Source organism: Vipera ursinii (assembly GCF_947247035.1).
Source record: "Vipera ursinii genome assembly, chromosome: 2".
Lineage (NCBI taxonomy): Eukaryota > Metazoa > Chordata > Lepidosauria > Squamata > Viperidae > Vipera > Vipera ursinii.
This window is the reverse complement of record NC_139513.1, coordinates 16,720,283-16,744,381: the sequence shown is the minus strand read 5'-3', so window position 1 is coordinate 16,744,381 and position 24,099 is coordinate 16,720,283. Positions and strand designations below refer to the sequence as shown.

General features: G+C 43.4%; 1 protein-coding gene across 8 annotated transcripts in view; it reads left to right on the top strand.

The window, feature by feature from the left end:
* Positions 1–7,331: 7,331 nt before the first annotated feature.
* LOC310635347 (uncharacterized protein) overlaps positions 7,332–24,099 on the top strand; it is a 114,314-nt gene continuing 97,546 nt past the window's right edge. The window contains exons 1-4 of one of the 8 annotated variants that reach the window (XM_083354186.1): positions 7,333–7,404; positions 8,892–9,028; positions 10,228–10,519; positions 10,866–14,016. In XM_083354186.1, coding sequence (XP_083210312.1) covers positions 12,260–13,759 — 1,500 coding nt within the window. In that variant the 5' untranslated portion in view covers positions 7,333–7,404; positions 8,892–9,028; positions 10,228–10,519; positions 10,866–12,259 and the 3' untranslated portion in view covers positions 13,760–14,016. Of the gene's footprint in view, positions 7,405–8,891; positions 9,029–10,109; positions 10,166–10,227; positions 10,520–10,597; positions 14,017–18,502; positions 18,576–24,099 lie in introns of those variants that run through there. The other 7 variants (XM_083354187.1, XM_083354185.1, XM_083354180.1 and 4 more) reach the window with 7 other exon arrangements.

The following is a 24,099-nucleotide window of genomic DNA, read 5'->3' as shown; positions in this document are numbered from 1 at the left end:
ACATGTCCTGCACCCATTTTTTAAAACAATAATGAAACTAACCTATTAATATGAATCTTACAGACAAAAAGGATGCCAAGAAGAGCACTCTGGACAACAGGGAATGAGAAGCAGCATTAAAATGCAAAACAAACCAATCAAAATCTTTTCCACTTCCTCTAGAAAGTGTAAAAACTCTGCTCCTTCCTCAGCTGATAGAGAGAGATAAGGGAGAGAATAAGAACAAAGGTTTGAGTTGGGACTCAAGCAAGCATTACATGGGAAGTCAAGAGGTATAGAATCCAAATAAAGAAAAAGTGGAAATAACTGGAAGTTAGTGGAAAGGAAAAGGTCATATGGATAGCCAAAATGGGCAGGTATTAATGAAGTCCTTTGATGAAGAGAAGAGTGGCTTGAATGAAAGTACCGCGAGGTAAGAGATCTGAAATATTTTTGGCCTCCTCAAGAATCCAATAATATCAGTGTTGGAGAAACCCCACAGAGGGCTTATTGTGGGAAAAACATAGATTGCAGATCACGGCTGAATATGCATGAAAGAATCCACCCAGTGAAAACCCATAAAAATAGTTGGAGTGTGGCGAAAGCTTTACTCAAAAAACCTTCTTCATGATTCATGGAAGGACCCATACCATAGAGAAGCTCTACCAGTGCTCCCAATGTGGCAAAAGATTTACCATACATACCAATCTGGTGAGACACAAGAGGATTCACACTGGGGAGAAACTCTTTGAATGTCCTGATTGTTGGAAAAGTTCCACTTGAAAATCTAACCTGGTGGTACATAAGAAGACACAGACGGGAGAGAAACCACATGAGTGTCCAGAGTGTGGGAAAAGTTTCAGTCAGATTTCCAATCTGTTGACACACCAGAGGAGTCACATGGGAGAAAAACCATATGAGTGTCCTGATTGTGGGAAAGATTACTGTTGGAAATCTGACATGGTTAAAGATCAGAGGACTCGTGCAGGAGAGAAATCATATAAATGTTGTGACCATGGGGAACGTTTTACTCAGAATTCCTGTCTGGTGAAACACCAGAGGATTCACACGGGAAAGAAACCATATGAGTGTTTAGACTGGGAAAGATTTCAGTTTCAATTCCGACCTGGTGAAACACCCGATGTTTCACAAAGGAGAGAAACCATATGCGTGTCTGTATTGTGGGAAAAGTTTCATTCAAAATTCCCTCCTTGTGCGACATCACAGGACTCACACAGGAGAGAAACCATATAAGTGTCCAGACTGTGGGAAAACGTTCACTCAGAATTTTGACCTGGTGATACACCAGAGGACTCACACAGGAGAGAGACCATATGAGTGTCCAGACTGTGGGAAAAGTTTCAGTCAGATTTCCAATCTGTTGACACACCAGAGGACTCACACGGGAGAAAAACCATATGAGTGTCCTGATTGTGGGAAAGATTACTGTCGGAAAGCTGACCTGGTGAAACATCAGAGGACTCATGCAGGAGAGAAATCATATAAATGTTGTGATTGTGGGGAAAGTTTTACTCAGAATTCCTGTCTAGTGAAACACCAGAGAATTCACACGGGAAAGAAACCATATGAATGTTCAGACTGTGGGAAAGATTTCAGTTTTAATTCTGACTTGGTGAAACATCAGAGGACTCACACAGGAGAGAAACCATATAATTGTTGTGATTGTGGGAAAAGATTCAGTCAGAATTCCTACCTGCTGAAACACCAGAGGTCTCACAAAGGAGAGAAACCATATGAGTGTCTGTATTGTGGGAAAAGTTTCATTCAAAATTCCCTCCTTGTGCGACATCACAGGACTCACACAGGAGAGAAACCATACAAGTGTCCAGACTGTGGGAAAACTTTCACACAGAATTTTGACCTGGTGATACACCAGAGGACTCACACAGGAGAGAAACCGTATGAGTGTTCAGATTGTGGGAAAGGTTTCATTTCCAATTCTGACCTTGTCAGACATCAGAGGACTCACACAGGAGAGAAGCCATATAAATGCCATTGTGGGAAAAGTTTTGTTCGGAATTCCAACTTGGTGATTCATCAGAAGAATCACACGGGAGAGAAACTATATGAGTGCCCACAGATTGGGAAACGTTTCATACGCAAGTCTGAACTCGTGAAGCACCAGAAATGTCACAAATGAGAGAGACTGTATGAGTGCCTGGATTGTGGGAAAAAATTTACTTGGAATTCCAAGCTGGTGATCCATCAGAGGACTCACACGGGAGAGAAACCATTTGAGTGTCTGTACTGTGGGAAAACTTTCAGTCAGAATTCTAACCTGGTGAGACACCAGAAAGCTCATACAGGAGAAAAACCACATCAGTGTCCAGATTGTGGGAAAAGTTTCAGTCAGAATTCATACCTGGTGAAACACCAGAGAACTCACAAAGGAGAAAAACCATACGAGTGTCTTGAATGTGGGAAAAGTTTTAGTTGGAATTCCCGTTTGGTAATACACTGGAGGACTCACACAGGAGAGAAACCGTATGAATGTCCGGATTGTGGGAAAGATTTCAGTACTAAGTCTAATCTTATCAATCATGTAAAGTTACACATAGGGGAGTAACCATTGAAATACACAGATTGCAGACAGTGTTTCACACAAAGTTCCTCCCTTATCACGCACAGCTTACTGAAGGCAAGCTGTTCCATTGTTTGATTGTTCTTACTGTCAGAAAACGTCTCCTTATTTCTAGGTTGAATCTCTCCTTGATCAGTCTCCATCCATTATTCCCTGTCTGGCCTTTGGGTGCTTTGGAAAATAGGTTGACTCCCTCCTCTCTGACAACCCCTCAAATATTGGAAGACTGCTATCATGTCATCCCCAGTCCTTCACTAGTCATACCAAGTTCCTGTAATCGTTGTTCATATGTTTTCACCTGCAGTCCCCTAATCATCTTTGTTGCTCTTTTGACTTTTTTTAGAGTCTCAACATCTTTTTTATAGTGTGGAGACCAAAACTGGTTGCTGTATTCTAGGTGTGGTCTTATTAAAGCTTTATAGAGTGGCATTTAGTAAGCCTTACTAAGGCTTTATGCAGTGGTTATTTTCATATACTGTTTTTCCGTGAAAGTATGACCTGGTCTTTTTTGGTGGGCTCTGAAGCAAGCACTAAGATTTACTTTTGGGGAGGCCTTACTTTTTGCCAGTACCAGTAGGCCGCGAACATGCAGGAGTGGGGTGGGCCTGTACGTGGGGTGGAGAAACAATATGGCGGGGAGAGTGTGGTGGCAGACCAGGTACTGGTGCAGGCGGGTGGCATGCACTTCCCATGACAGGCCAGCCACTTCAACCCTGGGGTGGCCATGCTGGGCAGTGGCGGGAAGGGTGGGGGCAGCTAGGCCAACCAAAGCAGCAGGTGGAGTGCCAGAGGCTCAGGGAGGGAGGGTGGTGAAGTGGGTGGGTGGGGCATGTGCCCTTCCTGTCCCAGGCTGGCCCCTACAGCTCGGGCAGTCATGCTGGGCAGTGGCAGGAAGGGTGCCGAGGTGGGGGCAGTTAGGCTGATCAAACCAGCAGGTGGAGTGCCGGAGGGAAGGTGGTGAAGCGGGCGGGCATCCTGCCTTCAGCACCCAGGCCAGCTACCCCGTGGAGCTTCCCCCTCGTGCCATTTCTCCATGATCCGCTGCCTCCACGTGCAGGGAAACAAGAAGTTTGGAGGGAGAGAAGGTCAATCAATTCCACCTTTGTGAGATTTTTTTTTTTTGGTGAGTAGTTGGAACTGACTGACCTTTTGCCATTGCGGCAGGACGCCGCATGCCGCTTCATGCCATTGATGTTGCATGGTGCTTCGGGCCTGCCTGCCGCACAGCAATGGGAACGGCTTGGGAGGCCTTGCTGTGGCTGTTCTACTGGTAAGGTAAGCGAGTGCCCTTGCCCCAAACTAGAGCTTACCTTTTGGGGGTTTCTTATATTAGTCCCACCCCCAAAATCAAGCTGAGGGTTACTTTCACGGGGGTTACTTTCGGGAAACACGGTATAAAGGTTGCCCTGCACATGCAGGGAACTTCTAGCAGGGTTGATGGCAATTTGTATCCTCTGGGAGTCTCAAAAAGGTGATTCTTGTTTTTGTTCAAATTAGAAGTTAACCAGGCCTCCTGGCCTTACTAACTACTGTGAAAGGAAAATACATATATATATATATATATATATATATATATATATATATATATATATATATATATATATATATATATATATATATATATAACCATCACTAATCTCTTTATATATCTAGTTTAGCACCTTTTTGTTAGATATCAGGATCCCAGGTATTTAGTGCAGGCCTTGGGCCTGCTGGAGATATTGAACCAAAGTATAAAACTGGCCTTATTACGTTTTGTGCATTTCTTCATATCTATAGAATCGGGAATGCCTATGTGCATTTCTTCATATCTATAGAATCGGGAAGGCACGGGAATTGAGGAACTGTTTTTGCAACAGTATGCATCTTTTGCAATACCCCACCGACATTACTGTTCTGACACGTGTCGTTGCAAAAGGGTTGGGGTGGAAGTATGGAAAGTTGTGGTAAGGACAAGAACAAGAAACTTAACCCCACTGACAGTTGCAATCCCAGAAGTCATGTGTTTGTTATTTTACGGTATAAAAGAGTGGCGCTGAGGGGGTGGGGCCAATTGGCCTCAAGCCACCCCCTCTATGGCTTGAAGGTTTGGTCCTCCTTGCAATGAGTAATAGTATGTAAGTACTACTTGTGTGGTCTAAATTTTAATAAACCTCTGAATCCTGAAAGTGAGGTGTTTCTAGTGTGATGTCTTTTGTCTCTAACGAATTTTTCCCCTGGTGCCGTTCTTCTCTTCCTCAAAACAGCTTATCTTTCTCTTTTAATAAATAAATGTGCAGACCCTCAGTGCCTCAAGCAACTTGCAGATGAGCCACTTCTGCCGGGCCACATTTCGGATTCATCTCTTGAAATTTCCTCTTGATTTATTTAAAATATTTATGTAGCCTTCCGTGTAATAGCAAACTTTGGCTGGATCCCAATCCAACTGTTAACTTAAAAACCGTATTAAAGCCAAACACATAAAAAGAAAAACCTGGTGCCATTTTAAGCTTCTCGTGTGCAGGCACCTTTTCTTACCCCAGCGTTTAGGGGAAAAGCTAAATCTTCCATGGTTAAAGGATGACCAGGAGGATAAAACCCTGCCATACTTCAGGGGGAAGAGTGTTTCATAGGGCAGGGTCTGCAGTGAAAAGGATCACTTCCTAGCTCCTATCAGATGGCAATAGTTAAGGGACTAGGTGTGTGCCCATCCTATCTGATCTGGTAAAATGCATTGATGCAGAAATAATAAAGGTGGGGCAATAATGACAGGTGCCCTGTGGGCTCAGTGGTTAGAATTCAGTGTTGCCGGCTGACTCTGCCTGGAATTCGATCCTGATGGGGCTCAAGGTTGATTCAGCCTTCCATCCTTCTAAATTCGGTAAAATGAGGACCCAGATTGCTGGGGACAATATACTCTGTAAGCTGAGAGTGTTATAATTCTAAGTGCTATTGGTATGATAAAGCTTTAAAGGTGATGACCAGCATGTTGAATTGCACCTTAAAGAAACGAATCCAATGCAGCTCCTACTACAAAGATGTTAAATGGACCTGAGCATCCCCCCCGCCCCAAAAAAATTACTGTGTGCGCTGCTGCGTTCTGAACCAGTTGAGGTTTCTGGGTGGCTCAGGGCAGACATCAAAACAGGAGGGGACCAAGGAATGAATGACCCACTCTGCAAGGCCAGGTCCAGGAAAGGGCACAATGGTGCACCAGATGAATCTGCAGAGCCCCTTCCCCTGCCATGACCACCTCAAGCAGGAGCCGTGAGTCCAGGACCTCCCAGGTTGTGCAATTGCCAAGCATCTCAATTTTGATCACAAGACAATGGTCCTAAGTGTGAAAAATGGTCACAAGTCACTTTTTTAAAGTGCTGTTGTTAACTTCAGTTGTTTGCTAAATGAAATATTATAAGTCCCAGATTACCTGTATGTAATTGTTTATCATAAGATGGATGGCCTCCCCTAGTGTTTTCATGTAGAATTCAAAAAGTAACAGCGAAAGGCTTTTGTTCCCAGGTCATCCTAAATTGCGGGGTCCAAGACTCGGCCCCTCTTCTGCTACCAATGCTGACCAGAACTGGGCATGGAGACAGAAGTCGGACCACCATAATAAAGTGCCTCCCATTTCCAGTCCCCAAAGTTGGTCCACGAGGATATCATTGTCGATGGCATTGAAACCTGAATGAGAGGTCTAGGAGGGACAAAATGGTTGTATCCCATTTATCCCAAGCCCTCCAAAACTCCATGAGAATTGCAACCATTGCCATTTTGGTGAAGGACCCTGGCTTGAACCCAGACCGAGAAGGGCCCAGGTTTCTTTCTCCTGCACAGCCCTTTCTCTGGGTGAGCTGCAAGCAGAGGGCGAGTTGAAGTTCCAGGCTGCCAACCTTTCATTGCCCGGTTCAGCTGCACTTACAAAAGTTCTTAGTCTGCAGAAATGCCTTGAACTCCTCTGCCAGGAAAACCTCTCGTGATTTCCTTATGCACAGCAAACTGCTGTTGAAGGTGTAAAGCCAGCCAATGTGCCAACTGTCCAGAAGGGGGGGGGAAATACTCCTCAATCACTCTCCTGAGCTTGGAAAAGAAATATGGACAGTTCTCGGGTTGCGACAGCAATTGGCACCTGAATTTCCATAGCTAACGAGGGATGGGGCACCAATAGGAAATACTGGGTTTGTTAGCTAAACATGGAAGTAAAAGAAAATAAAACCATAGAAGAGACAAGGGGTCAAGCCTCACTTACACCTTCGTTAAGTTACACAGGGAAATTTCAAGGAGTTAACTTGCACACAACCCCACAGAGGAAACAGTGACCACTTTCTCCTTTCCTATTTGCACTTCAGTCCCCATCCCCACCCCAAAGGGCGCTTTCCTTTCGGGCTCAGCTCCAGAGACAATGATTGCCCTCTTGGGGAACCTGAAAGAAAAGGTGTGGGATGGATCCTCGGGGAGAAAAGCTATCGATGTTCTCGGTGGGAGTCGAATACGACCCGACGGCACAAAAGGAAGCACAGCATCAACGAGAAGATCTTGCAAACTTGCCTCAGGGTTGAAGTTAGAACGAGCCTGTTCTTCAGCCGTCTATCGCTAGATGGCGCTCTACAAAGAAGCCACACTCGCACTTAGAAAGCAGATAGAGTCCAGCGGCGGCAGAGCTATTCTAGGAAAGTGGCGGGGGGGGGGGGGGGGGAGATTGATGTTGAACGAGTTGAAACGATAGAGTTTTGTATTGCTAGAGAGAATGAGAAGATGAAGACGAGAAGGATAGACGAAGTTCCTCTTCCTGGTCACCCGCGGGAGGATGATGGCGCTGTCTGGAGGGTCGAAGCGGCTCCTGGGAGGTGAGTGGAGGGCAGGTCGGAGGAGAAGCCGGGAGTAACTCGGGCTATTTGGTTTCCTCCGCGGTGTGGAAGCAGCGAAGGGACGAGGCTGAAAGATGTCGGCTGCTGCTGCATATTCTTTCTCTTCCCAAATGTTATTATCCTTCTGCTGCATGATTTAAAGCTGCTACCTGTGATTTTCTGTTGGGATGTGGGGGGAAAAATGGGACATTTAGAAAGTATTTATTTCATATTTCTTAACCGCCTGTCTCCCTCGATCTTCACCTAACACTTCATTCCTTGTGATGTTACTGATAACGTTGTTTTCCTGGCAAGCCAGGAGTTTCATGGGCAAAGCGGACCCTTTAAATCTCGCATAGGTTTTGGGCACCATTTCTTCTGTTAGTGCCCTCACCCTTCTAAAATTAGATTTAAAAAATATAATCGTAACTGAGCAAATTGACTTCTGGGACATTTTGCAGGCTGAAATACACGTTGATTTTCTATATAAGTTTGTAGGTGTGTATTTCTGTGTGGGACGCGGTGGCTCAGTGGGTTAGGACGCTGAGCTTGTCGATCAGAAGGTCGGCAGTTTGGCGGATCGAATCCCGAGTGCCGCGTAGCAGAGTGAGCGCCTGTTACTCGTCCCAGCTTCTGCCAACCTAGCAGTTCGAAAGCACGTAAAAATGCAAGTAGAAAAATAGGGACCACTACGGTGGGAAGGTAACAGCGTTCCGTGCGCCTTTGGCGTCTAGTCATGCCGGCCATATGACCACGGAGACGTCCTCAGACAAGCGCTGGCTCTTCAGCTTTGAAACAGAGATAAGCACCGGCCCCTAGAGTCGGAAACGACTAGCACGCATGTGCGGGGGAACCTTTACATTTACCTTATTTCTGTGTGCATATACATGTATCTGTATAATCCTCAGTATGTTCAGGTACATTTTATAATAATTTGCAATGCTAATAGTTTGTGATTTACCCAAGCCACAAAGAGAATTTCATGGCTGGATATGAGTGTATATTTGAATTTGAATCTTGCTAGCCTTCTATGTGCCTAATGAATCATAAGTAATTTTGCAGGTTAAACTAGCATTTGATATGTTTCCTTTTTTCATGGTAACAAATGGGTGTTTTGTTTTGTTTTTTTGCTGTTTTTACAGGTTTTGCAGCCATTTTTTAAACAATAATGAAAGTGTCTGTTTTGTGGGAAAGGTTTCAGTCAGAGGACTCACACAGGAGAGAAACATATATGTGCCCAGATTGTGGGAAAGATTTCAGCACTAGGTCTAACCTTATAAATCATATAAGGTTACACATAGGGGAGAAACCATTCAAATGCCCAGATTTCGGGCAGTGTTTTATACTAAAGTCCTCTCTTACTGCACAAATGAAATTCCACATGAAGCAAAATTTTATATGTGTAGAAGAATGTTGAATTTCATTTGTATTCTCTTATTCTAAGCCCCACTGAGAAACCATTTTCTTTCTTTCTTTATTCTTTTTAGTCAAATGTGTCTTAGTATCAAACGTGAGGGAGGAGAGCTGAGCTTCCTTTCTCTGGCCCAGTGTCGTCGTTCCCTTTCACGGAGTCAAGGGAAACTTCTGTGCAGTGGGAGAGAAAAAGAACTGGGTTCTCTGTTAGGTATGTTTGCCACCTTGAGTTATTTCTACATAAAATAAAGGCAGGATATCAATATGTATGTATGTATGTATTTTTATTTGTTAACGTATATGGCAGCCCAACTTAAGGTGATGCCAGATGGCTTCCAGCAATAAAACCCTAATACAGAATATATTGCAAATGGCAAAATGCAGATTTATATACAGAAACCAATAACCCCTCTATAAGCAATCAATAGAAAAGGAAGGGGCTTGGAGGTCTTCTAGTCCATCCCCCGCTTAGGCAGGAGACCCTATATCATTTCAGACAAATAGCTGTCCACTCTTTTTGAAAACGTTCAGTGAGGGAACATCCACAGCTTCTGAAGGCAAGCTGTTCCACTGGTTAATTGACCTCAGTGTTAGGAAGTTTCTCCTTAATTCCAGCTTGAAGGGGAAATAAATTCAGATGAAGGGAAAGGAATTCAGACCTGGGTCGATAGAGAGCTTTGAACCAGCCAGGCAGCCTCGTCTCCACAGAAAAAAGCCTTGAGCACTGCCCGCTGAACTTTTATTCACCTCCAACATTACAAAAACTCCATCAATCTCATACAACATAGGATACATAATTGGATAGATAGATAATTGGATACATAGAGAGAATTTCTCAGGTGCCTATGAGATCATACAAAAACAAGGTACTATATGAGAAAGCTTTATCATAGTGTTTCCCAAACCTCCCACATGCCAGCCTGCCTGTGAGCCAGGAGAGTTTGCTCTCACTGAAACAAACGGAGGCCAATTAAGGGGGTTGAGAAAGCTGAAGGCTGAGAAACCAAATTCTTGGGAAGCCAAATTCTGGCCGTTCCCACACCAGCTTGCTTCTCTCCTTGATTAGTTTTCATCCATTGTTTCTTGTCTTGCCTTCTGATGCTTTGGAGAATAAATTGACACCCCCCTCTCTTTGTGGCAGCCTCTCAAATACTGGAACACTGCTATCCTATCCCCCCTACTCCTTCTTTTCTCTAGACTAGCCAAACCAAAATTCTGCAACTGTTCTTCATATGTTTTAGTCTTCGGGCCTTTAATCATCTCAGTTCCTCTTCTTTGCACTTTTTCCACAGTCTCAACATCTTTTTTGCAATGTGGTGACCAAAACTGGATGATGCATTATAAAGCGGTAATAATACTTCACATGATTTCTGATTCTATGCCTCTGCTTTTTTTCCTGCTGACGCATAGTGCTGGTAAATAGCAAAATACAAATACACCCCTCGCATCATTAGGGGAAGTGCTAATACGACTCCAGTGTCTATACAACCGTCAATCGAGATGCAGCATCACTGGTGGCTGAGATACAAGATCAAAACGGAGGGAGAGCAGCTGAAATGAAAGGCATCAATACCATAGAGTATTGCTAGAAAGGATGTCAAGGAAGGGCAGAGGAACTTCCTCTTCCAGGTCATCCATGGGAGGATGGAGATGTGGAGGGCAGCAGTCGTGCTTTTCCCAGGGTCGAAGCACCAACTGGAAGGTGAGTGGAGGGCAGGTCTAAGAAGAAGCCAGGACCAAGTAGGGTCTTGGGTTTCCTCCATGGTGTACAAGCAGAGACGTTGAAGCATGTTGACTGCTTCTTTCTCTTCCCAAATGTTTTTTACATTTAGGCTGCACGATTAAAACTTCTGCCTGTAATTTTCTGCTGGGAGTTTGGAGAGGCTAAAATTTAAAGGGCCTAGAGACTAAAACATAAGAAGAATGGTTGCTGGAATTGGGTATGGCCAGTCTAGAGAAAAGAAGGATTAGGGGGGACATGATAGTAATGTTCCAGTATTTGAGGGGCTACCACAAAGAAGAGGGGGGGGTGTCAACTTGTTTTCCAGAGCACCAGAAGGCAAGACAAGAACCAACGAGTGGAAACTAATCAAGGAGAGAAGCAACTTGGAATTGAGAAACTTTCCTAGCAGTGAGAAAAATTAACCAGTGGAACACCTTGCCTTCAGAAGTGAGTGCTTCATCACAGGAGGTTTTCAAGAAGAGACTAGACAGCCATTTGTCTGAAATGGTTAGGCTCTCTTGCTTGAATATGGGGTTAGGGTGGAAGACCTACAAGGAGCCTTCCATTTCTGAATTTGAGATTTGGGATATTTTTTTAAAAAAATCTTTCTTTATATTTCATATCCGCCCATCACCCTGATACTTCACATAACACTTCATTTCTTGTGATTTTATTGACATGTTGTTTTCCTGGCAAGTGAGGAATGTCATGGGATAAAACGGATGCTTCTAAATCTTGCATAGGATTTGGCCACCCTTTCAGCTCTTAGGGTCCCCATCTTTCTAAATTAGATTTTAAAAAATGAGAAAACGCACTTCTGGAATATTTTGCACAATGAAATAGACATAGATTTTCTACATACATAAATTCTTGTGTGTGTATTTCTGCGGGCGTTTGTGTGCATGTGTGTGTGATCTCTCCAAGCCAAAAAGAGAATTTTGAATCTTGCTAGTCTTTGTTCTGCCAAATGAATCATAATTAATGCTAGAGGTTAAACTAGAATTTTGATGTTTTCATGTAATATATGGGGTTTTCCCCCCCCCTGCTTTCACATGACCTGCTGCCATTTTTTAAACAATAATGAAATTAACCTGTTCATATGAATCTTAACAGATAAAGAGGATGCCAAGAAGAGCACTCTGGACAACAGAAAATGAGAAGCAGCATTAAAATGTAAAACAAAGCATCAATCAAATTCTTTCCCACTTCCTCCAGAAAGTGTAAAAACACTCCTCCTTCCTCAGCAGATGAGAAACAAGGGAGAGAATTAGAAGAACAAAGTTTTCAGCTGGAAAAAAAAGAGTATGTGCAACTCAAGAAAGCATTACATGAGAAGTCAAGGAGGATAATTTCCAAATAAAGAAAAACTGGCGAAGACCTTGAAATCAGTGGAAAGGAAAAGGTTACTTGGCTAGCCAAAATGTTCAGTCATTAAATTAAAGCCTTTAAGGAAGGAAAACACCACCAGGTAAGAAATCAGAAATATTTTTGGCCTTCTCAAGAATCCACGGATATCAGTGTTGGAAAAACCCCGCAGATGCCTTCTTGTGGGAAAAACACCGATTGCAAATGACTGCTGATTCAGGAGGCGATGAAAACCAATACAAATGTTTAGATTGGAGCAAAACTTTACTCAGAATAGCTCCCTCATGATTAATAGAAGGAACCATACCGGAGAGAAGCTCTATCAGTCCTCCCAATGTGTTAAGAAGATTTAGCATGCACACCAATCTGGTGAGACACAAGCGGATTCACACTGGGGAGAAACCCTTTGAATGTCCTGATTGTGGGAAAAGTTTCACTCGGAATTCTCACCTGGTGATACACCGGAGGACTCACACGGGAGAGAAACCGTATAAGTGTTGTGATTGTGGGAAAGGTTTCTCTCGTAATTACAACCTGGTGGTACACCAGAGAACTCACACAGGAGAAAAACCGTATCAGTGTCTGGATTGTGAGAAAAGTTTCAGTCAGAATTCCTACCTGGTGAAACACCGGAAAACTCACACAAGAGAGAAATCCTTTGAATGTCCTGACTGTGGGAAGAGTTTCAGACAGAATTCCTACCTGGTGAAACATCAGAGGACTCACACAGGGGAAAATCAATACGAGTGTCTGGACTGTGAGAAAAGTTTCAAGCAGAATTCTCTCCTGGTGATTCACCAAAGGATTCACACGGGAGAGAAACCATATAAGTGTCATGATTGTGGGAAAAGTTTCTCTCGGAATTTCAACCTGGTGGTGCACCAGAGAACTCACACAGGAGAAAAACCATATGAGTGTCTGTTTTGTGGAAAAAGATTCATTCGGAATTCGTACCTGGTGCAACACCAGAGGATTAACACAGGAGAAAGCCCATATGAGTGCCTTGAATGTAGGAAAACTTTCATTCGAAAGTGCGACTTGGTGATACACCAGAAGACTCACAGAGGAGAGAAACTATATGAATGTCCAGATTGTGGGAAACGTTTCACTCGGAATTCCAAGCTGGTGATACACCAGAGAACTCACACAGGAGAAAAACCATATGAATGTCTGTATTGTGGGAAAAGTTTCAGTCAGAATTCTAATCTGATGATACACCAGAGAACTCACACAGGAGAAAAACCATATCAGTGTTCAGATTGTGGAGAAACTTTCACTCAGAATTCCTACCTGGTGAAACACCAGAGGACTCACACAGGAGAAAACAGATATGAGTGTCTGGAATGTGGGAAAAGTTTCATTCAAAATTTGGACTTCATTATACACCAGAGGACTCACACAGGAGAAAAACCATATGAGTGTCTGTTTTGTGGAAAAAGTTTCATTCGGAATTCATACCTGGTGAAACACCAGAGGACTCACACAAGAGACAAGCCATATAAGTGTCTTTTTTGTGGCAAAACTTTCATTCGAAATTCGTACCTTGTGATACACCAGAGGACTCACACAGGAGAAAAACCATATGAGTGTCTTGAGTGTGGGAAAAGTTTCGTAAGGAATTCCAGTTTGGTGATACACTGGAGGACTCACACAGGAGAGAAGCCGTATGAGTGTCCGGATTGTGGGAAAGATTTCAGTAGTAGGTCTAGCCTTATCAATCATGTAAGGTTACACACAGGGGAGAAACCATTCAAATGCCCAGATTGCGGAAAGTGTTTCACACGGAATTCCTCCCTTATCACACACAAGAAATTCCACACGAGGCGAAATTTGATGTTTGTAGAGGTATCCTGAACTTCATTTCTCGTCACTTGCTGAAAGCTGAGAAGCTAATTATTTAATTTTTTGCCCTATTCTTTTTAGTCAAACATGACTTAGTACCAAACATGAGGGAAGAGATCTGAGCTTCCTTTCTCTGTCCCAGTGTGGTTGTTCCCTTTCACGGAGTTGAGGGGAATTGCTGTGCTGAGGCAAAGAAAACGAGCATGGATCTCTATTAGGTATGTTTGCTGACTTGAGCTACTTGTATATATAATAAACTGGGATGTAAATAGATGTATTTTGTATTTTTATGCATTTTTACTCATTAAATGTTTATGGCAGTCCAACTAAGGCAGGGGTGTCAAACTCAATTTCATTGAGGGCCGCATCAGCATTGTAATTGCCCTCAGGGGGCTGGGTGGGTGTGGCCTGGGTGGGCGTGGCCTACTGGGTGGGCGTGGCTAAAGTGCATATGGCCTACTGGGTGGGCGTGGCCAGCTCTACATCATTCGCATCAAGGGTGCCTATGGGGGCCTGGGCAGGAATGGGACAGATCTGGGGGTCTCTGGCAGAAGGAGGGTCTCTGGGCCAGGGCCAAGGCAGTGGGGGCCGTTCCCTCACTGTTTCCAGGATGGCTTCGCAGGCCACATGAAACCACTTCGCGGGCCGGATCCGGCCCCTGGGCCTTGTGTTTGACATGTCTGAACTCAGGTGATTCCACATGGTTTACAGCAATAAAACCTTAATACAGAAAGCAATAAACCGACTATATTGCAAATAGTGAAATGCAAAGCCTTCACATTTAACATGTACTTAAGCTGCAAATACAGTCCACTTCTAGCATGGTTGATTAAATTTTGATGTCTGGGCATCCGTAAAAGGTGATTCTTGCTTTTGTTCGAATTTTGTTCAACTTAACTAGGCCTCCTGGTCTTACTAACTACATCCATGCCTCGTGCCATTCTTGCTCCAAACTGTAAATCTTTCTCCTTGCAAGGAGTTAAATTGGAGAAGTTAACCTCAGGATTAGCAGCCTATAAATTTGATAATTAAAGAAATGCATAGACCTTCAGTGCCTCAAGCGAGTTGCAGATGGGCAGCCTCAGTGGGGGCCAAATTTTGGATTCATTTCTTTTTCCTCTGATTTATTTGAAATATTTATGTAGCCACCCATATCATAACAATCTGGCTGGGTCCCAATCAATAACTGAAAAAAACATATTAAAACCAAATGCATTAAGGAAAAACCTGGTTCCAATTCAAGCTTCTGATCTGCAGGCGCCTCTTCTTATCCCAATGCTTAGGAGAAAAGCTAGATCTGCTTTGGTTTACAGAACACTAGGAGGATAAAGGCCTGCCACAATTCAGGATGAAGAGTGCCTCATAGGGCAGGGTCTGCAATGGAAAAGGCTCCCTTCCTAGCTCCTATTCAATGGCAATATTTAAAAGAAGGGGCTAGAAGCATGCCCACCCTATCTGAACCAATAGAACAGATAGATGCAAAAATAATAAAGATGACAGGTGCCCTGGTCCAGTGGTTAGTATGCAGTGTTGACATCCTATCAGATGTCAGTATTTAAGGGAAGGGACTAGGAGCTTGCCCACCATATCTGACCTGGTAGAACAGATAGATGCAAAAATAATAAAGGTGGAACTTTAATGACAGGTGTCCTGTTGGCTCGGTGGTCAGTATGCAGTGTTGCCAGCTGACTCTGCCCACAGCCTGGAATTCAATCCTGAAAGGGGTTCAAGGTTGACTCAGCCTTCCATCCTTCTGAGTTCAGTAAAATGAGGACCCAGATTGTTGGGAACAATATAACATTCTTGGTTTAAAGAGTGCTATAAAACACTTTGGGGCGGTATGTAATTCTAAGCGCCATTGCTATAATAAAGAAATAGCTTTAAAGGTGATGACCAGCATGTTGAATTGCACCTTAAAGAAATGAATCCAGTGCATCTCATACCACAGAAATTTTAAATGGCCAACCTAGGGGGCTTCATTGGGGTCTGTGCTGCTGCATTCTGGACCAGTTGAAGGTTCTGTGTGGCCCAGTGTAGTGATCCAAATAGGTGGTGACAAAGGCATGAGTGACCGATGTGCAAGACGCCCTCTTGCCAAGCATCTGAATTATGATCACACGACTATGGGGGGCCAATATGCTGACCCTGTAAACCGAGTGCTTTAAAGCTCTGTGGTGCGGTATATAAGTCTAATAGCTATTGCTAAAATAAAGAAATTGCTTTTAAAGGTGATGACCAACACCTAAATTGAATGGAGATGTCACCAGAGAGATTGTTGATATTATTTTCTGCCCTTATTTGGAGTTGAGGGCTTCCACGGGCAAAACTGATGTTTCAAACTTGCAGAGACTTTAGGTATCATTTCATCAGTTAAAGTCCCCACATCTCTAAAATTACCTCAGAAGGTTTGACAGTAACAATTTTGGGACATTTTTTCAGGCTAAAATACACATGGATATTCTACATATTTACATATTGCTAAGCACATTGGTTTGTGCTTAAATTGTAAGCCGCCCTGAGTCTTCGGAGAAGGGCGGGATATAAATGGGATTAAAATAAAAAATAAAATAAAAATTTGTAGGCATGTATATTTCTCTCAAAGGGATGCGGTGGCTCAGTGGGTTGGGACGCTGAGCTTGTCGATCAGAAGGTCGGCAGTTTGGCGGGTCGAATCCCGAGTGCCGCGTACAGAGTGAGCGCCTGTTACTCGTCCCAGCTTCTGCCAACCTAGCAGTTCGAAAGCACGTAAAAATGCAAGTAGAAAAATAGGGACCACTATGGTGGGAAGGTAACAGCGTTCCGTGCGCCTTTGGCATCTAGTCATGCCGGCCACATGACCACGGAGACGTCCTCGGACAAGCGCTGGCTCTTCGGCTTTGAAACGGAGATGAGCACCGGCCCCCAGAGTTGGAAACGACTAGCACGCATGTGCGGGGGAACCTTTACCTTTATATTTCTCTCTGTACATATATTTGCATCTACAGTATATTAACTATTCCCCAGACATACAGGGCATAGAGAATGTCTCCACACTTCTTGTAAAATGCCAGGTTTTTGGGATGTAAGTAAATCAGACCAAGACAAATCACCTCAGAATTTTTTCACCTTTAATCTAACTTAAAAGTTGTACAATTCAACTGAAAAACAAATGTTTTATGAGGAAAGATAACAATAATTAATTTAACAATAAAGATGTGCAGCCTTAAATTAATTCTTTCCTGAAGCTCTTTTTGATCTTATCACAGCATGCAGGCTTTTGAGATAGGAGCCTGGCACATCTTGCCTTGGGAATCTTTGCCCACTCTTCCTTGCAAATCGCTCCAAATCTTGCCGGATTGTGAGAGTCACTGAAAGATTTTTAATTGGATTCAGGTCTGGGCTCCAGCTAGACCATTCCAAAACTTAGATGTTCCCCTGGTGAGGCCATTGTTTTAATGACATGGGAGTATCCTCTGGGTCATTGAATGGCGAAATTATTCTTCATCTTCAGGATTCTGGCAGAGGCTTGAAGGTTTTGTGCCAAAATTGACTTGATATTTAGGACAGTTCATAATTTCTTCTACCTTGACTCCAGTTCCAGGTGAAGAAAAGCAGCCTCAAAGCATAAGGCCGCCACCACCATCCTTCCCTAGAGCCACAAGAGGATTCATAAAATTGTAGGATTTAGAGAGCTTTTGATCTCCCCTAAAACCACTCCTGCAAAAAATGCAGAAATCTTTGGACCAGCTTCCTGCAAACTGATTTCCTCCCAGTGTTTTTGCTCAAGCTGCTTGGGAATAATAAGGCTGAAAGGTGGGAAGGCTTGGAATTGGGAGAGCAGTTCTGAGCAATTCCGCTGCCTAGCAAGATTTAAACTCCCCATTAAAACAGATGTGAAAATCGCATCTACCTCCTATCTAGATGGGGTTCAGGGGCAATGCCAGTGGGCACTTCCCGGTTTCTCCCGTCTTTCATTCTTCTATTAATTGGATCAGGGATCTTTAAACCTGGGCCTTTTATGACTTGAGGACTTCAACTCCCAGCACACCTGGCTGAGAGCTGAAGTCCACAAGTAGTAAAAAGGCCAAGTTTGAAGACCCCTGAATAGGATGAAGCTGACAACTATATATGGACGCACACAGAAATACTTCAGGAAGTTTTTGGCTGCAGCACCTGCTAACTTTATGAAGCTAAATAGGGTGAAGCTTCAATCTTACAGCTTCAATCATTTGCCGAGGGAGGTTTCAAGGAGTTATCTTGCACCCCTGAAGACGAAAAAACTGGCTGGAACCATCTTCTCCAGCCCCCAAGGAAGATGCCCTTTCTCGTTGGCTGTTGTACATCATTTCCCCTTACACATTTACACTTTCCTTTGGTTTAGTTGCAGTAAGAGGAACAACGACTGCACTCTTGGGAGACCTGAAAGAAAAGGTTTAGGATAGATCCTCAGGGAGAAAACCTATAGGTGTGTGTTCAATGGGAGTGGAATACGACTTAATGGCACATAAGCCCGGAATCAATGAAAACATCTTGCAAACGTTTGAGGGTTGAGATAGGACGAGCCTGAGTTTCAGCCTTATGTCGCTTGATGGCGCTCTACAAATCGGGAACACGCATGCCTAGAAAGCGGAGACTACAGCAGCGGCATCGTTAGTGCTAATATTCGTAACGGAGGGAGAAAGGCTGCGCTGGAACGAATTGAAACGATAGAGTATTGAATTACCAGAGAGGACGGAGAGAAGAGGAGGCCAAAAACAAAGGAACTTCCTCTTCCGGCTCAGCCACGGGAGAAAGATGGCGTAGGCGGAGCCTCTTCCTGTGTTTCGAGGGTCGAAGCGGCTTTTGGGAGGTGAGCGGAAGGCAGGTCGGAGGAGAAGCCGGGAGTAAATCGGGCTCTTTGGTTTCCTCCGCGGTGTGGAAGCAGCGAAGGGACGAGGCTGAAAGATAATAATAATAAGTTGGAAGGGACCTTGGAGGTCATCTAGTCCAACCCCCTGCTCAGGCAGAAAACCCTATACCATTTCAGACAAGTGGTAAGAACTTCCAGTGTTGGATCATTCACCACTTCTGAAGGCAGGTTGTTCCACTGGTTAATTGTTCTAACTGTCAGGAAGTTTCTCCTTAGTTCTAGGTTGCTTCTCTCCTTGACTAGTTTCCATCCGTTGCTTCTTGTCCTGCTTTCAGGTGCTTTGGAGAATAGCTTGACTCCCTCTTCTTTGTGGCAGCCCCTGAGATATTGGAACACTGCTATCATGTCACCCCTCACTCTTCTCTTCATTAAACTACACATACCCAATTCCAGCAACCGTTCCCTATATGTTTTAGCCTCCAGTCCCCCAATCATCTTTGTTGCTCTTCTCTGTGCCCTTTCTAGAGTCTCGACATCTTTTTTACATCGTGGTGACCAAAACTGGATGCAGTATTCCAGGTGTGGCCTTAGTAAAGCATTGTAAAGTGGTATTAGTACTTCACGTGATCTTGATTCTATCCCTCTGTTAATACAGCCTAGCACTGTGTTGGCTTTTTTGGCAGCTGCAGCACACTGCTGGCTCATATTGAAGTGATTGTCCACTAGGACTCCGAGATCTCTCTCACAGTTACTACTATCAAGCAAGGTACCACCTATACTATACCTGTGCATTTGATTTTTCCTGCCTAAATGTAGAACCTTGCTTTTTTCACAATTGAATTTCATTTTGTTAGATAGTGCCCAGTGTTCGAGTCTGTCTAGATCTTCCTGTATCTTAAGCCTATCTTCTGGAGTATTTTGGCTATTCCTGCCAGCTTGGTGTCGTCTGCAAATTTGATGAGTTCCCCATCTATCCCCTCATCCAAATTGTTGATGAAGATGTTGAAGAGTACTGAGCCCAGAACAGAGCCCTGGGCTGCTGCTGCGTGTTCCTTCCCTCCCTAAATTTTATTCCTCTCTGGCTGCACGTTTTAAAACTGCTGCTTGTGATTTTCTGCTGGGAGATTTTTTTAAAAAAGTATTTCTATTTCATATTTTGTAACGGCCCCTCTCCCTCAGCCTTTACGTAACACTTCATTCGTTGTGATTTTATTTACACGTTGTATTCTTGACAAGCGAGGAGTTTCATGGGCAAAAGTTGAGTCAATGCACTTCTGCAGCGTTTTGCACACTGAAATACACACAATTGTTTGCATAAATAAATTCTTATGTGTGGATTTCTGTGTCAATAGGCACACATGCAGTGCATTCAGAAAGTTTTCACTTTTGTCAAATTTGTTATGCTGCAGCCTGATTCTAGTTGTTGAAATTCATTTTTTTTTCATTAATCTACAGTCAGTACCCTATAATGACAAAGTGAAAATAGAATTTTAGAAATGTCTGTAAATTTATTTAAAAATCGAAATATCACATTGACATAAATATTCACACAGTATTTAGTTGAAGCACCTTTGGCAGCAATTACACCCTCAAGTTTTTTTGGGATATGGCCTAGCAAGCTTTGCACACCTGGGGGATTTTCTGCCATTTTTCCTTGAAAATGCTTTCAAGCTCAGGTGACTGTCAGTAGACAGCCATTGCCAGGTCCCTCCACAGATGTTCAATAGGATCTAAGTCAGATCTCTGGCTGGGCCACTCTGGGAGATTCGCGGAGTTGTTCCTATGCCAGTCCTGTGTTTTTTTGGCTGTGTGCTTAGGATCGGTGTAATATTGGAAAGTGAACCATCAGCCCTTTCTTAGGTCCTGAGTGCTGTGGAACAGGTTTTCATTGAGGATATCCCTGTACTTTCCCACAGTTCTCTAGTTTACCAAGAAGTAGGTTGTGGTCTACTTTGTTGAATGCCTTGCTGAATTCTAAGTATGCTATGTCCATAACATTTTGCTGGTCTACTAATTTAGTCACTCTTGTCAAAGAATGAAATAAGATTGGTTTGGCATGATCTTTTTTTTAACAAACCTGTGCTGGCTACTAGTTATAACTTTGTTTCTAGATATTAACAGATCTGTTTTTTGATTACTTTTATCCAGTATCTTCCCAGGTATTGATGTTTTGCTGATTGGTCTGTAGTCCCAAAGATGCTTGTTCAAGACGCAACAGGACTTTCTTGTTTTTCTTTGAAGACGTTTGGCTTGTCCAAGAAGGTTCTTCAGATCTCACTGGATGGTGGAGAATGGAAGGATTTATATTCCTTGCAGACATCTGGTCATTTGCATTCTTTTAGGGAGTCACTGAGGCCACTTGGAGATTTATCTGGGTCCTCAGGGTCGTCTGGGTAGTGCAAATGGGTGTGGAGCCTTCTTGGAACTGCTGAAATGACTGTATTGTAGACTGAAGATGTGGTATTCCTCCCTCTCTGTGGAGAGAGGGCTGTTCAATTTTGAGGGCTCAAGGGAGAGGGAGTTCGGCAGTTCCAAGAAAACTCCACACCCATTTGCACTACCCAGTGCCCCAGGATATTTTCAACATATGGTACAATAATTCTGAAATAATATCTGCCAGCTCCTTCAGAACTCTGAGATGTAATCCATCAGGTCCCAGTGATTTATATTGATTAAGATCAGACAGGTGTTCTCTTTCCATCTTCTTGCTTATTTTAGTTTCTAGTTCTAGTCTGTCTTACAGTTATGTTTTTTGTAGGTTGGGCTATAGTTTCATTTTGCGTGAAGACTGATGCAAAGATGGAGTTAAGCAGATCGCCTTTCTCTCTATTGCCTGTTGCTTCCTTGACATTTTCTCCCTTTAGTGGACCAACTGTTTCCTTGACCTTTTTTCTTGTCATTTATATGTTGAAAGAAACTTGTTTTTATTTTGTTGTTAGTTGCGAAGTCGTGTCCGACCTATCGCGACCCCATGGACAACGTTCCTCCAGGCCTTCCTGTCCTCTACCATCTTCTGGAGTCCATTTAGGCTCACGCCTACTGCTTCAGTGACTATATCCAGCCATCTCATTCTCTGTCATCCCCTTCTTCTCTTGCCCTCAACCTTTCCCAGCATTAGGCTCTACTCCAGTGAGTCCTTCCTTCTCATTAGGTGGCCAAAGTATTTGAGTTTCAACTTCAGGATCTGGCCTTCTAAAGAGCAGTCAGGGTTGATCTCCTCTAGGACTGACCGGTTTGATCGCCTTGCAGTCCAAGGGACTCGCAGGAGTCTTCTCCAGCACCACAGTTCAAAGGCCTCAATTCTTTGGCGCTCAGCCTTTTTTATGGTCCAGCTTTCACAGCCCTACATTGCAACTGGGAAGACCGTAGCCTTGACTATATGGACTTTTGTTGGCAGGGCGATGTCTCTGCTTTTTAGTGTGCTGTCTAGATTTGCCATGGCTTTCCTCTGCAGAAGCAAGCGTCTTTTAATTTCTTGGCTGCAGTCCCTGTCTGTGGTCATCTTGGAGCCCAGGAAAATAAAATCTGTCACTACCTCCATTTCTTCCCCATGCATTTGCTAGGAATTGAGAGGGCCGGATGCCATGATCTTGGTTTTCTTAATGTTAAGTTTCAATTTTTTAATTATCTTTGACTTTTGTTGCAAGTCTTTGTTGATTCTGAGCTTTTGCTTTCCTGACTTCACCTTTGCAGATTTGAGCTATCTGCTGATAATCTGCCTTAGTTATGTGTCCCTCTTTTCATTTGTTTATACTTATCCTTTTTGTCTTTCTCTTTATCAGAAAGATTTTTGTGCAACCATGCTGGTTTCTTGTTGGATTTGTTTTTCAGTGATATTGTGTTGAACTGGGCTTTTATGACCATATTTTTCAGTGTTTCCCATACTTCTTGATTTGTTTTCCCCTTTTGGATTTTCATCCATGGTATTTTTCTTAGGCTCTCTCTTAGTTTGTTAAAATCAGCTCTTTTAAAGTTTAAGACTCTAGTTCAGGGGTGTCAAGCTGCTGGCCTGCAGGTTGGATGCATCATAGTGAAACTGCGCCCACCGCATTACTACTGTGGTATGTCTCCTACATACATTTGTTAACTGATTAGCAAGAGTTCATCTATTTCTTCTACTTGATTGGGTGGCCTATAGATTTAAGGTGCTGGTACTTACCTTTAAAGCCCTACATGGCTTAGGCCCGGGATATTTGCAGGACCGTCTGCTGCCGGGAACGATCTCCCATTGCCCAGTACGCTCACACAGAGAGGGCCTCCTCAGGGTGCCGTCGGCTAGACAATGTCGTCTGGTGACCCCCAGGGGGAGGGCCTTCTCTGTGGGAGCGCCAGCCCTTTGGAACCAACTTCCCCTTGAGCTCCGGATGGCCCCGGATCTCCGGTCCTTTCGCCGCGGCCTTAAAACACTTCTTTTCCATCAGGCTGACCTGGACTGACGACAGGGATTTTAAAATGTTTTTTAATTTTTAACTTCAATTTTAATTTATTCTATTGGGGCTGTTAATTTAATTCTTTTTAACTTTAGTATCTTTGTATTTTATTGTTGTTAGCCGCCCTGAGTCCTTCAGGAGATAGGGCTGCATATAAGTCCCAATAATAAATAAATAAATAAATAAATAAATAATACACACGTATAGAAATGTATTTTTCCCCTTTTATATTGCCCCATATGGATTTTCATCCTTGGTTTTGTGCATTTCTATAGAGATGCAGTGATCTTTTTTATATAATGCAACAACACCTCTTTTGTTAGGTCTGTTTGTTTTGGAACAGTTTGTATCCTTCCATAATTCCAGTCATGAGTTTCATCTCACCAAGCTTCAGTAATGGCAACTGTGTCATGTCTGCCTTTGTGTGCTAGTACTTCAAGTTCACCTTGTTTGTTTTCTAAACTTTTGAGTGTTACTGTATAGGGTGGCATTTCAGTCCTTTGTGGGTCTTGGGTATGTTTCTTATATCTCTTACTTTGTAACTGGAATTTACATCCTTTCCATCACTCTCAACTTCATTATGTTTTTCTTTTTTATTTCTTCTTTCTCTTTACTCCCTACCTTCTTATGTGATTGGTTATCTTTTTGCATAAAATTAGGTTCTAAAGGTCACTTCCCCCCCATCAATTTTAGTTTAAAGCCCTTTTGAAAAGATGAGCCGGTCTTTCCAGTTTTTGTGAGGTTCACTCCATGCCTTGCTAGTAGCCCTTCATGTAAGAAATAAAAACTATGGTCTAGGACAGGGGTTGGCAACCTTAAACACTCAAAAAGCCACTTGGACCCATTTCCCAGAGGAAAAAAAACACTGGGATATGTAAAACATGCATGCAAACGTGAGGTGGGGAGCTTGATTGAAGATTTTAATTACAGGCTGCTATGCATCAGTTCTCTCTCTCCCCTTCCCTCTCTCTTTCCCTCCCTCTCTTTTTCTCTCTTTCTCTCTCCCCCTCCCTCTCCCTCTCTCCGATCTTCTGCTTACCTGGCAAGCTGGCTTCACGCTGTTGTTGGACAAGCTAGCACACATTCTTTTTGGG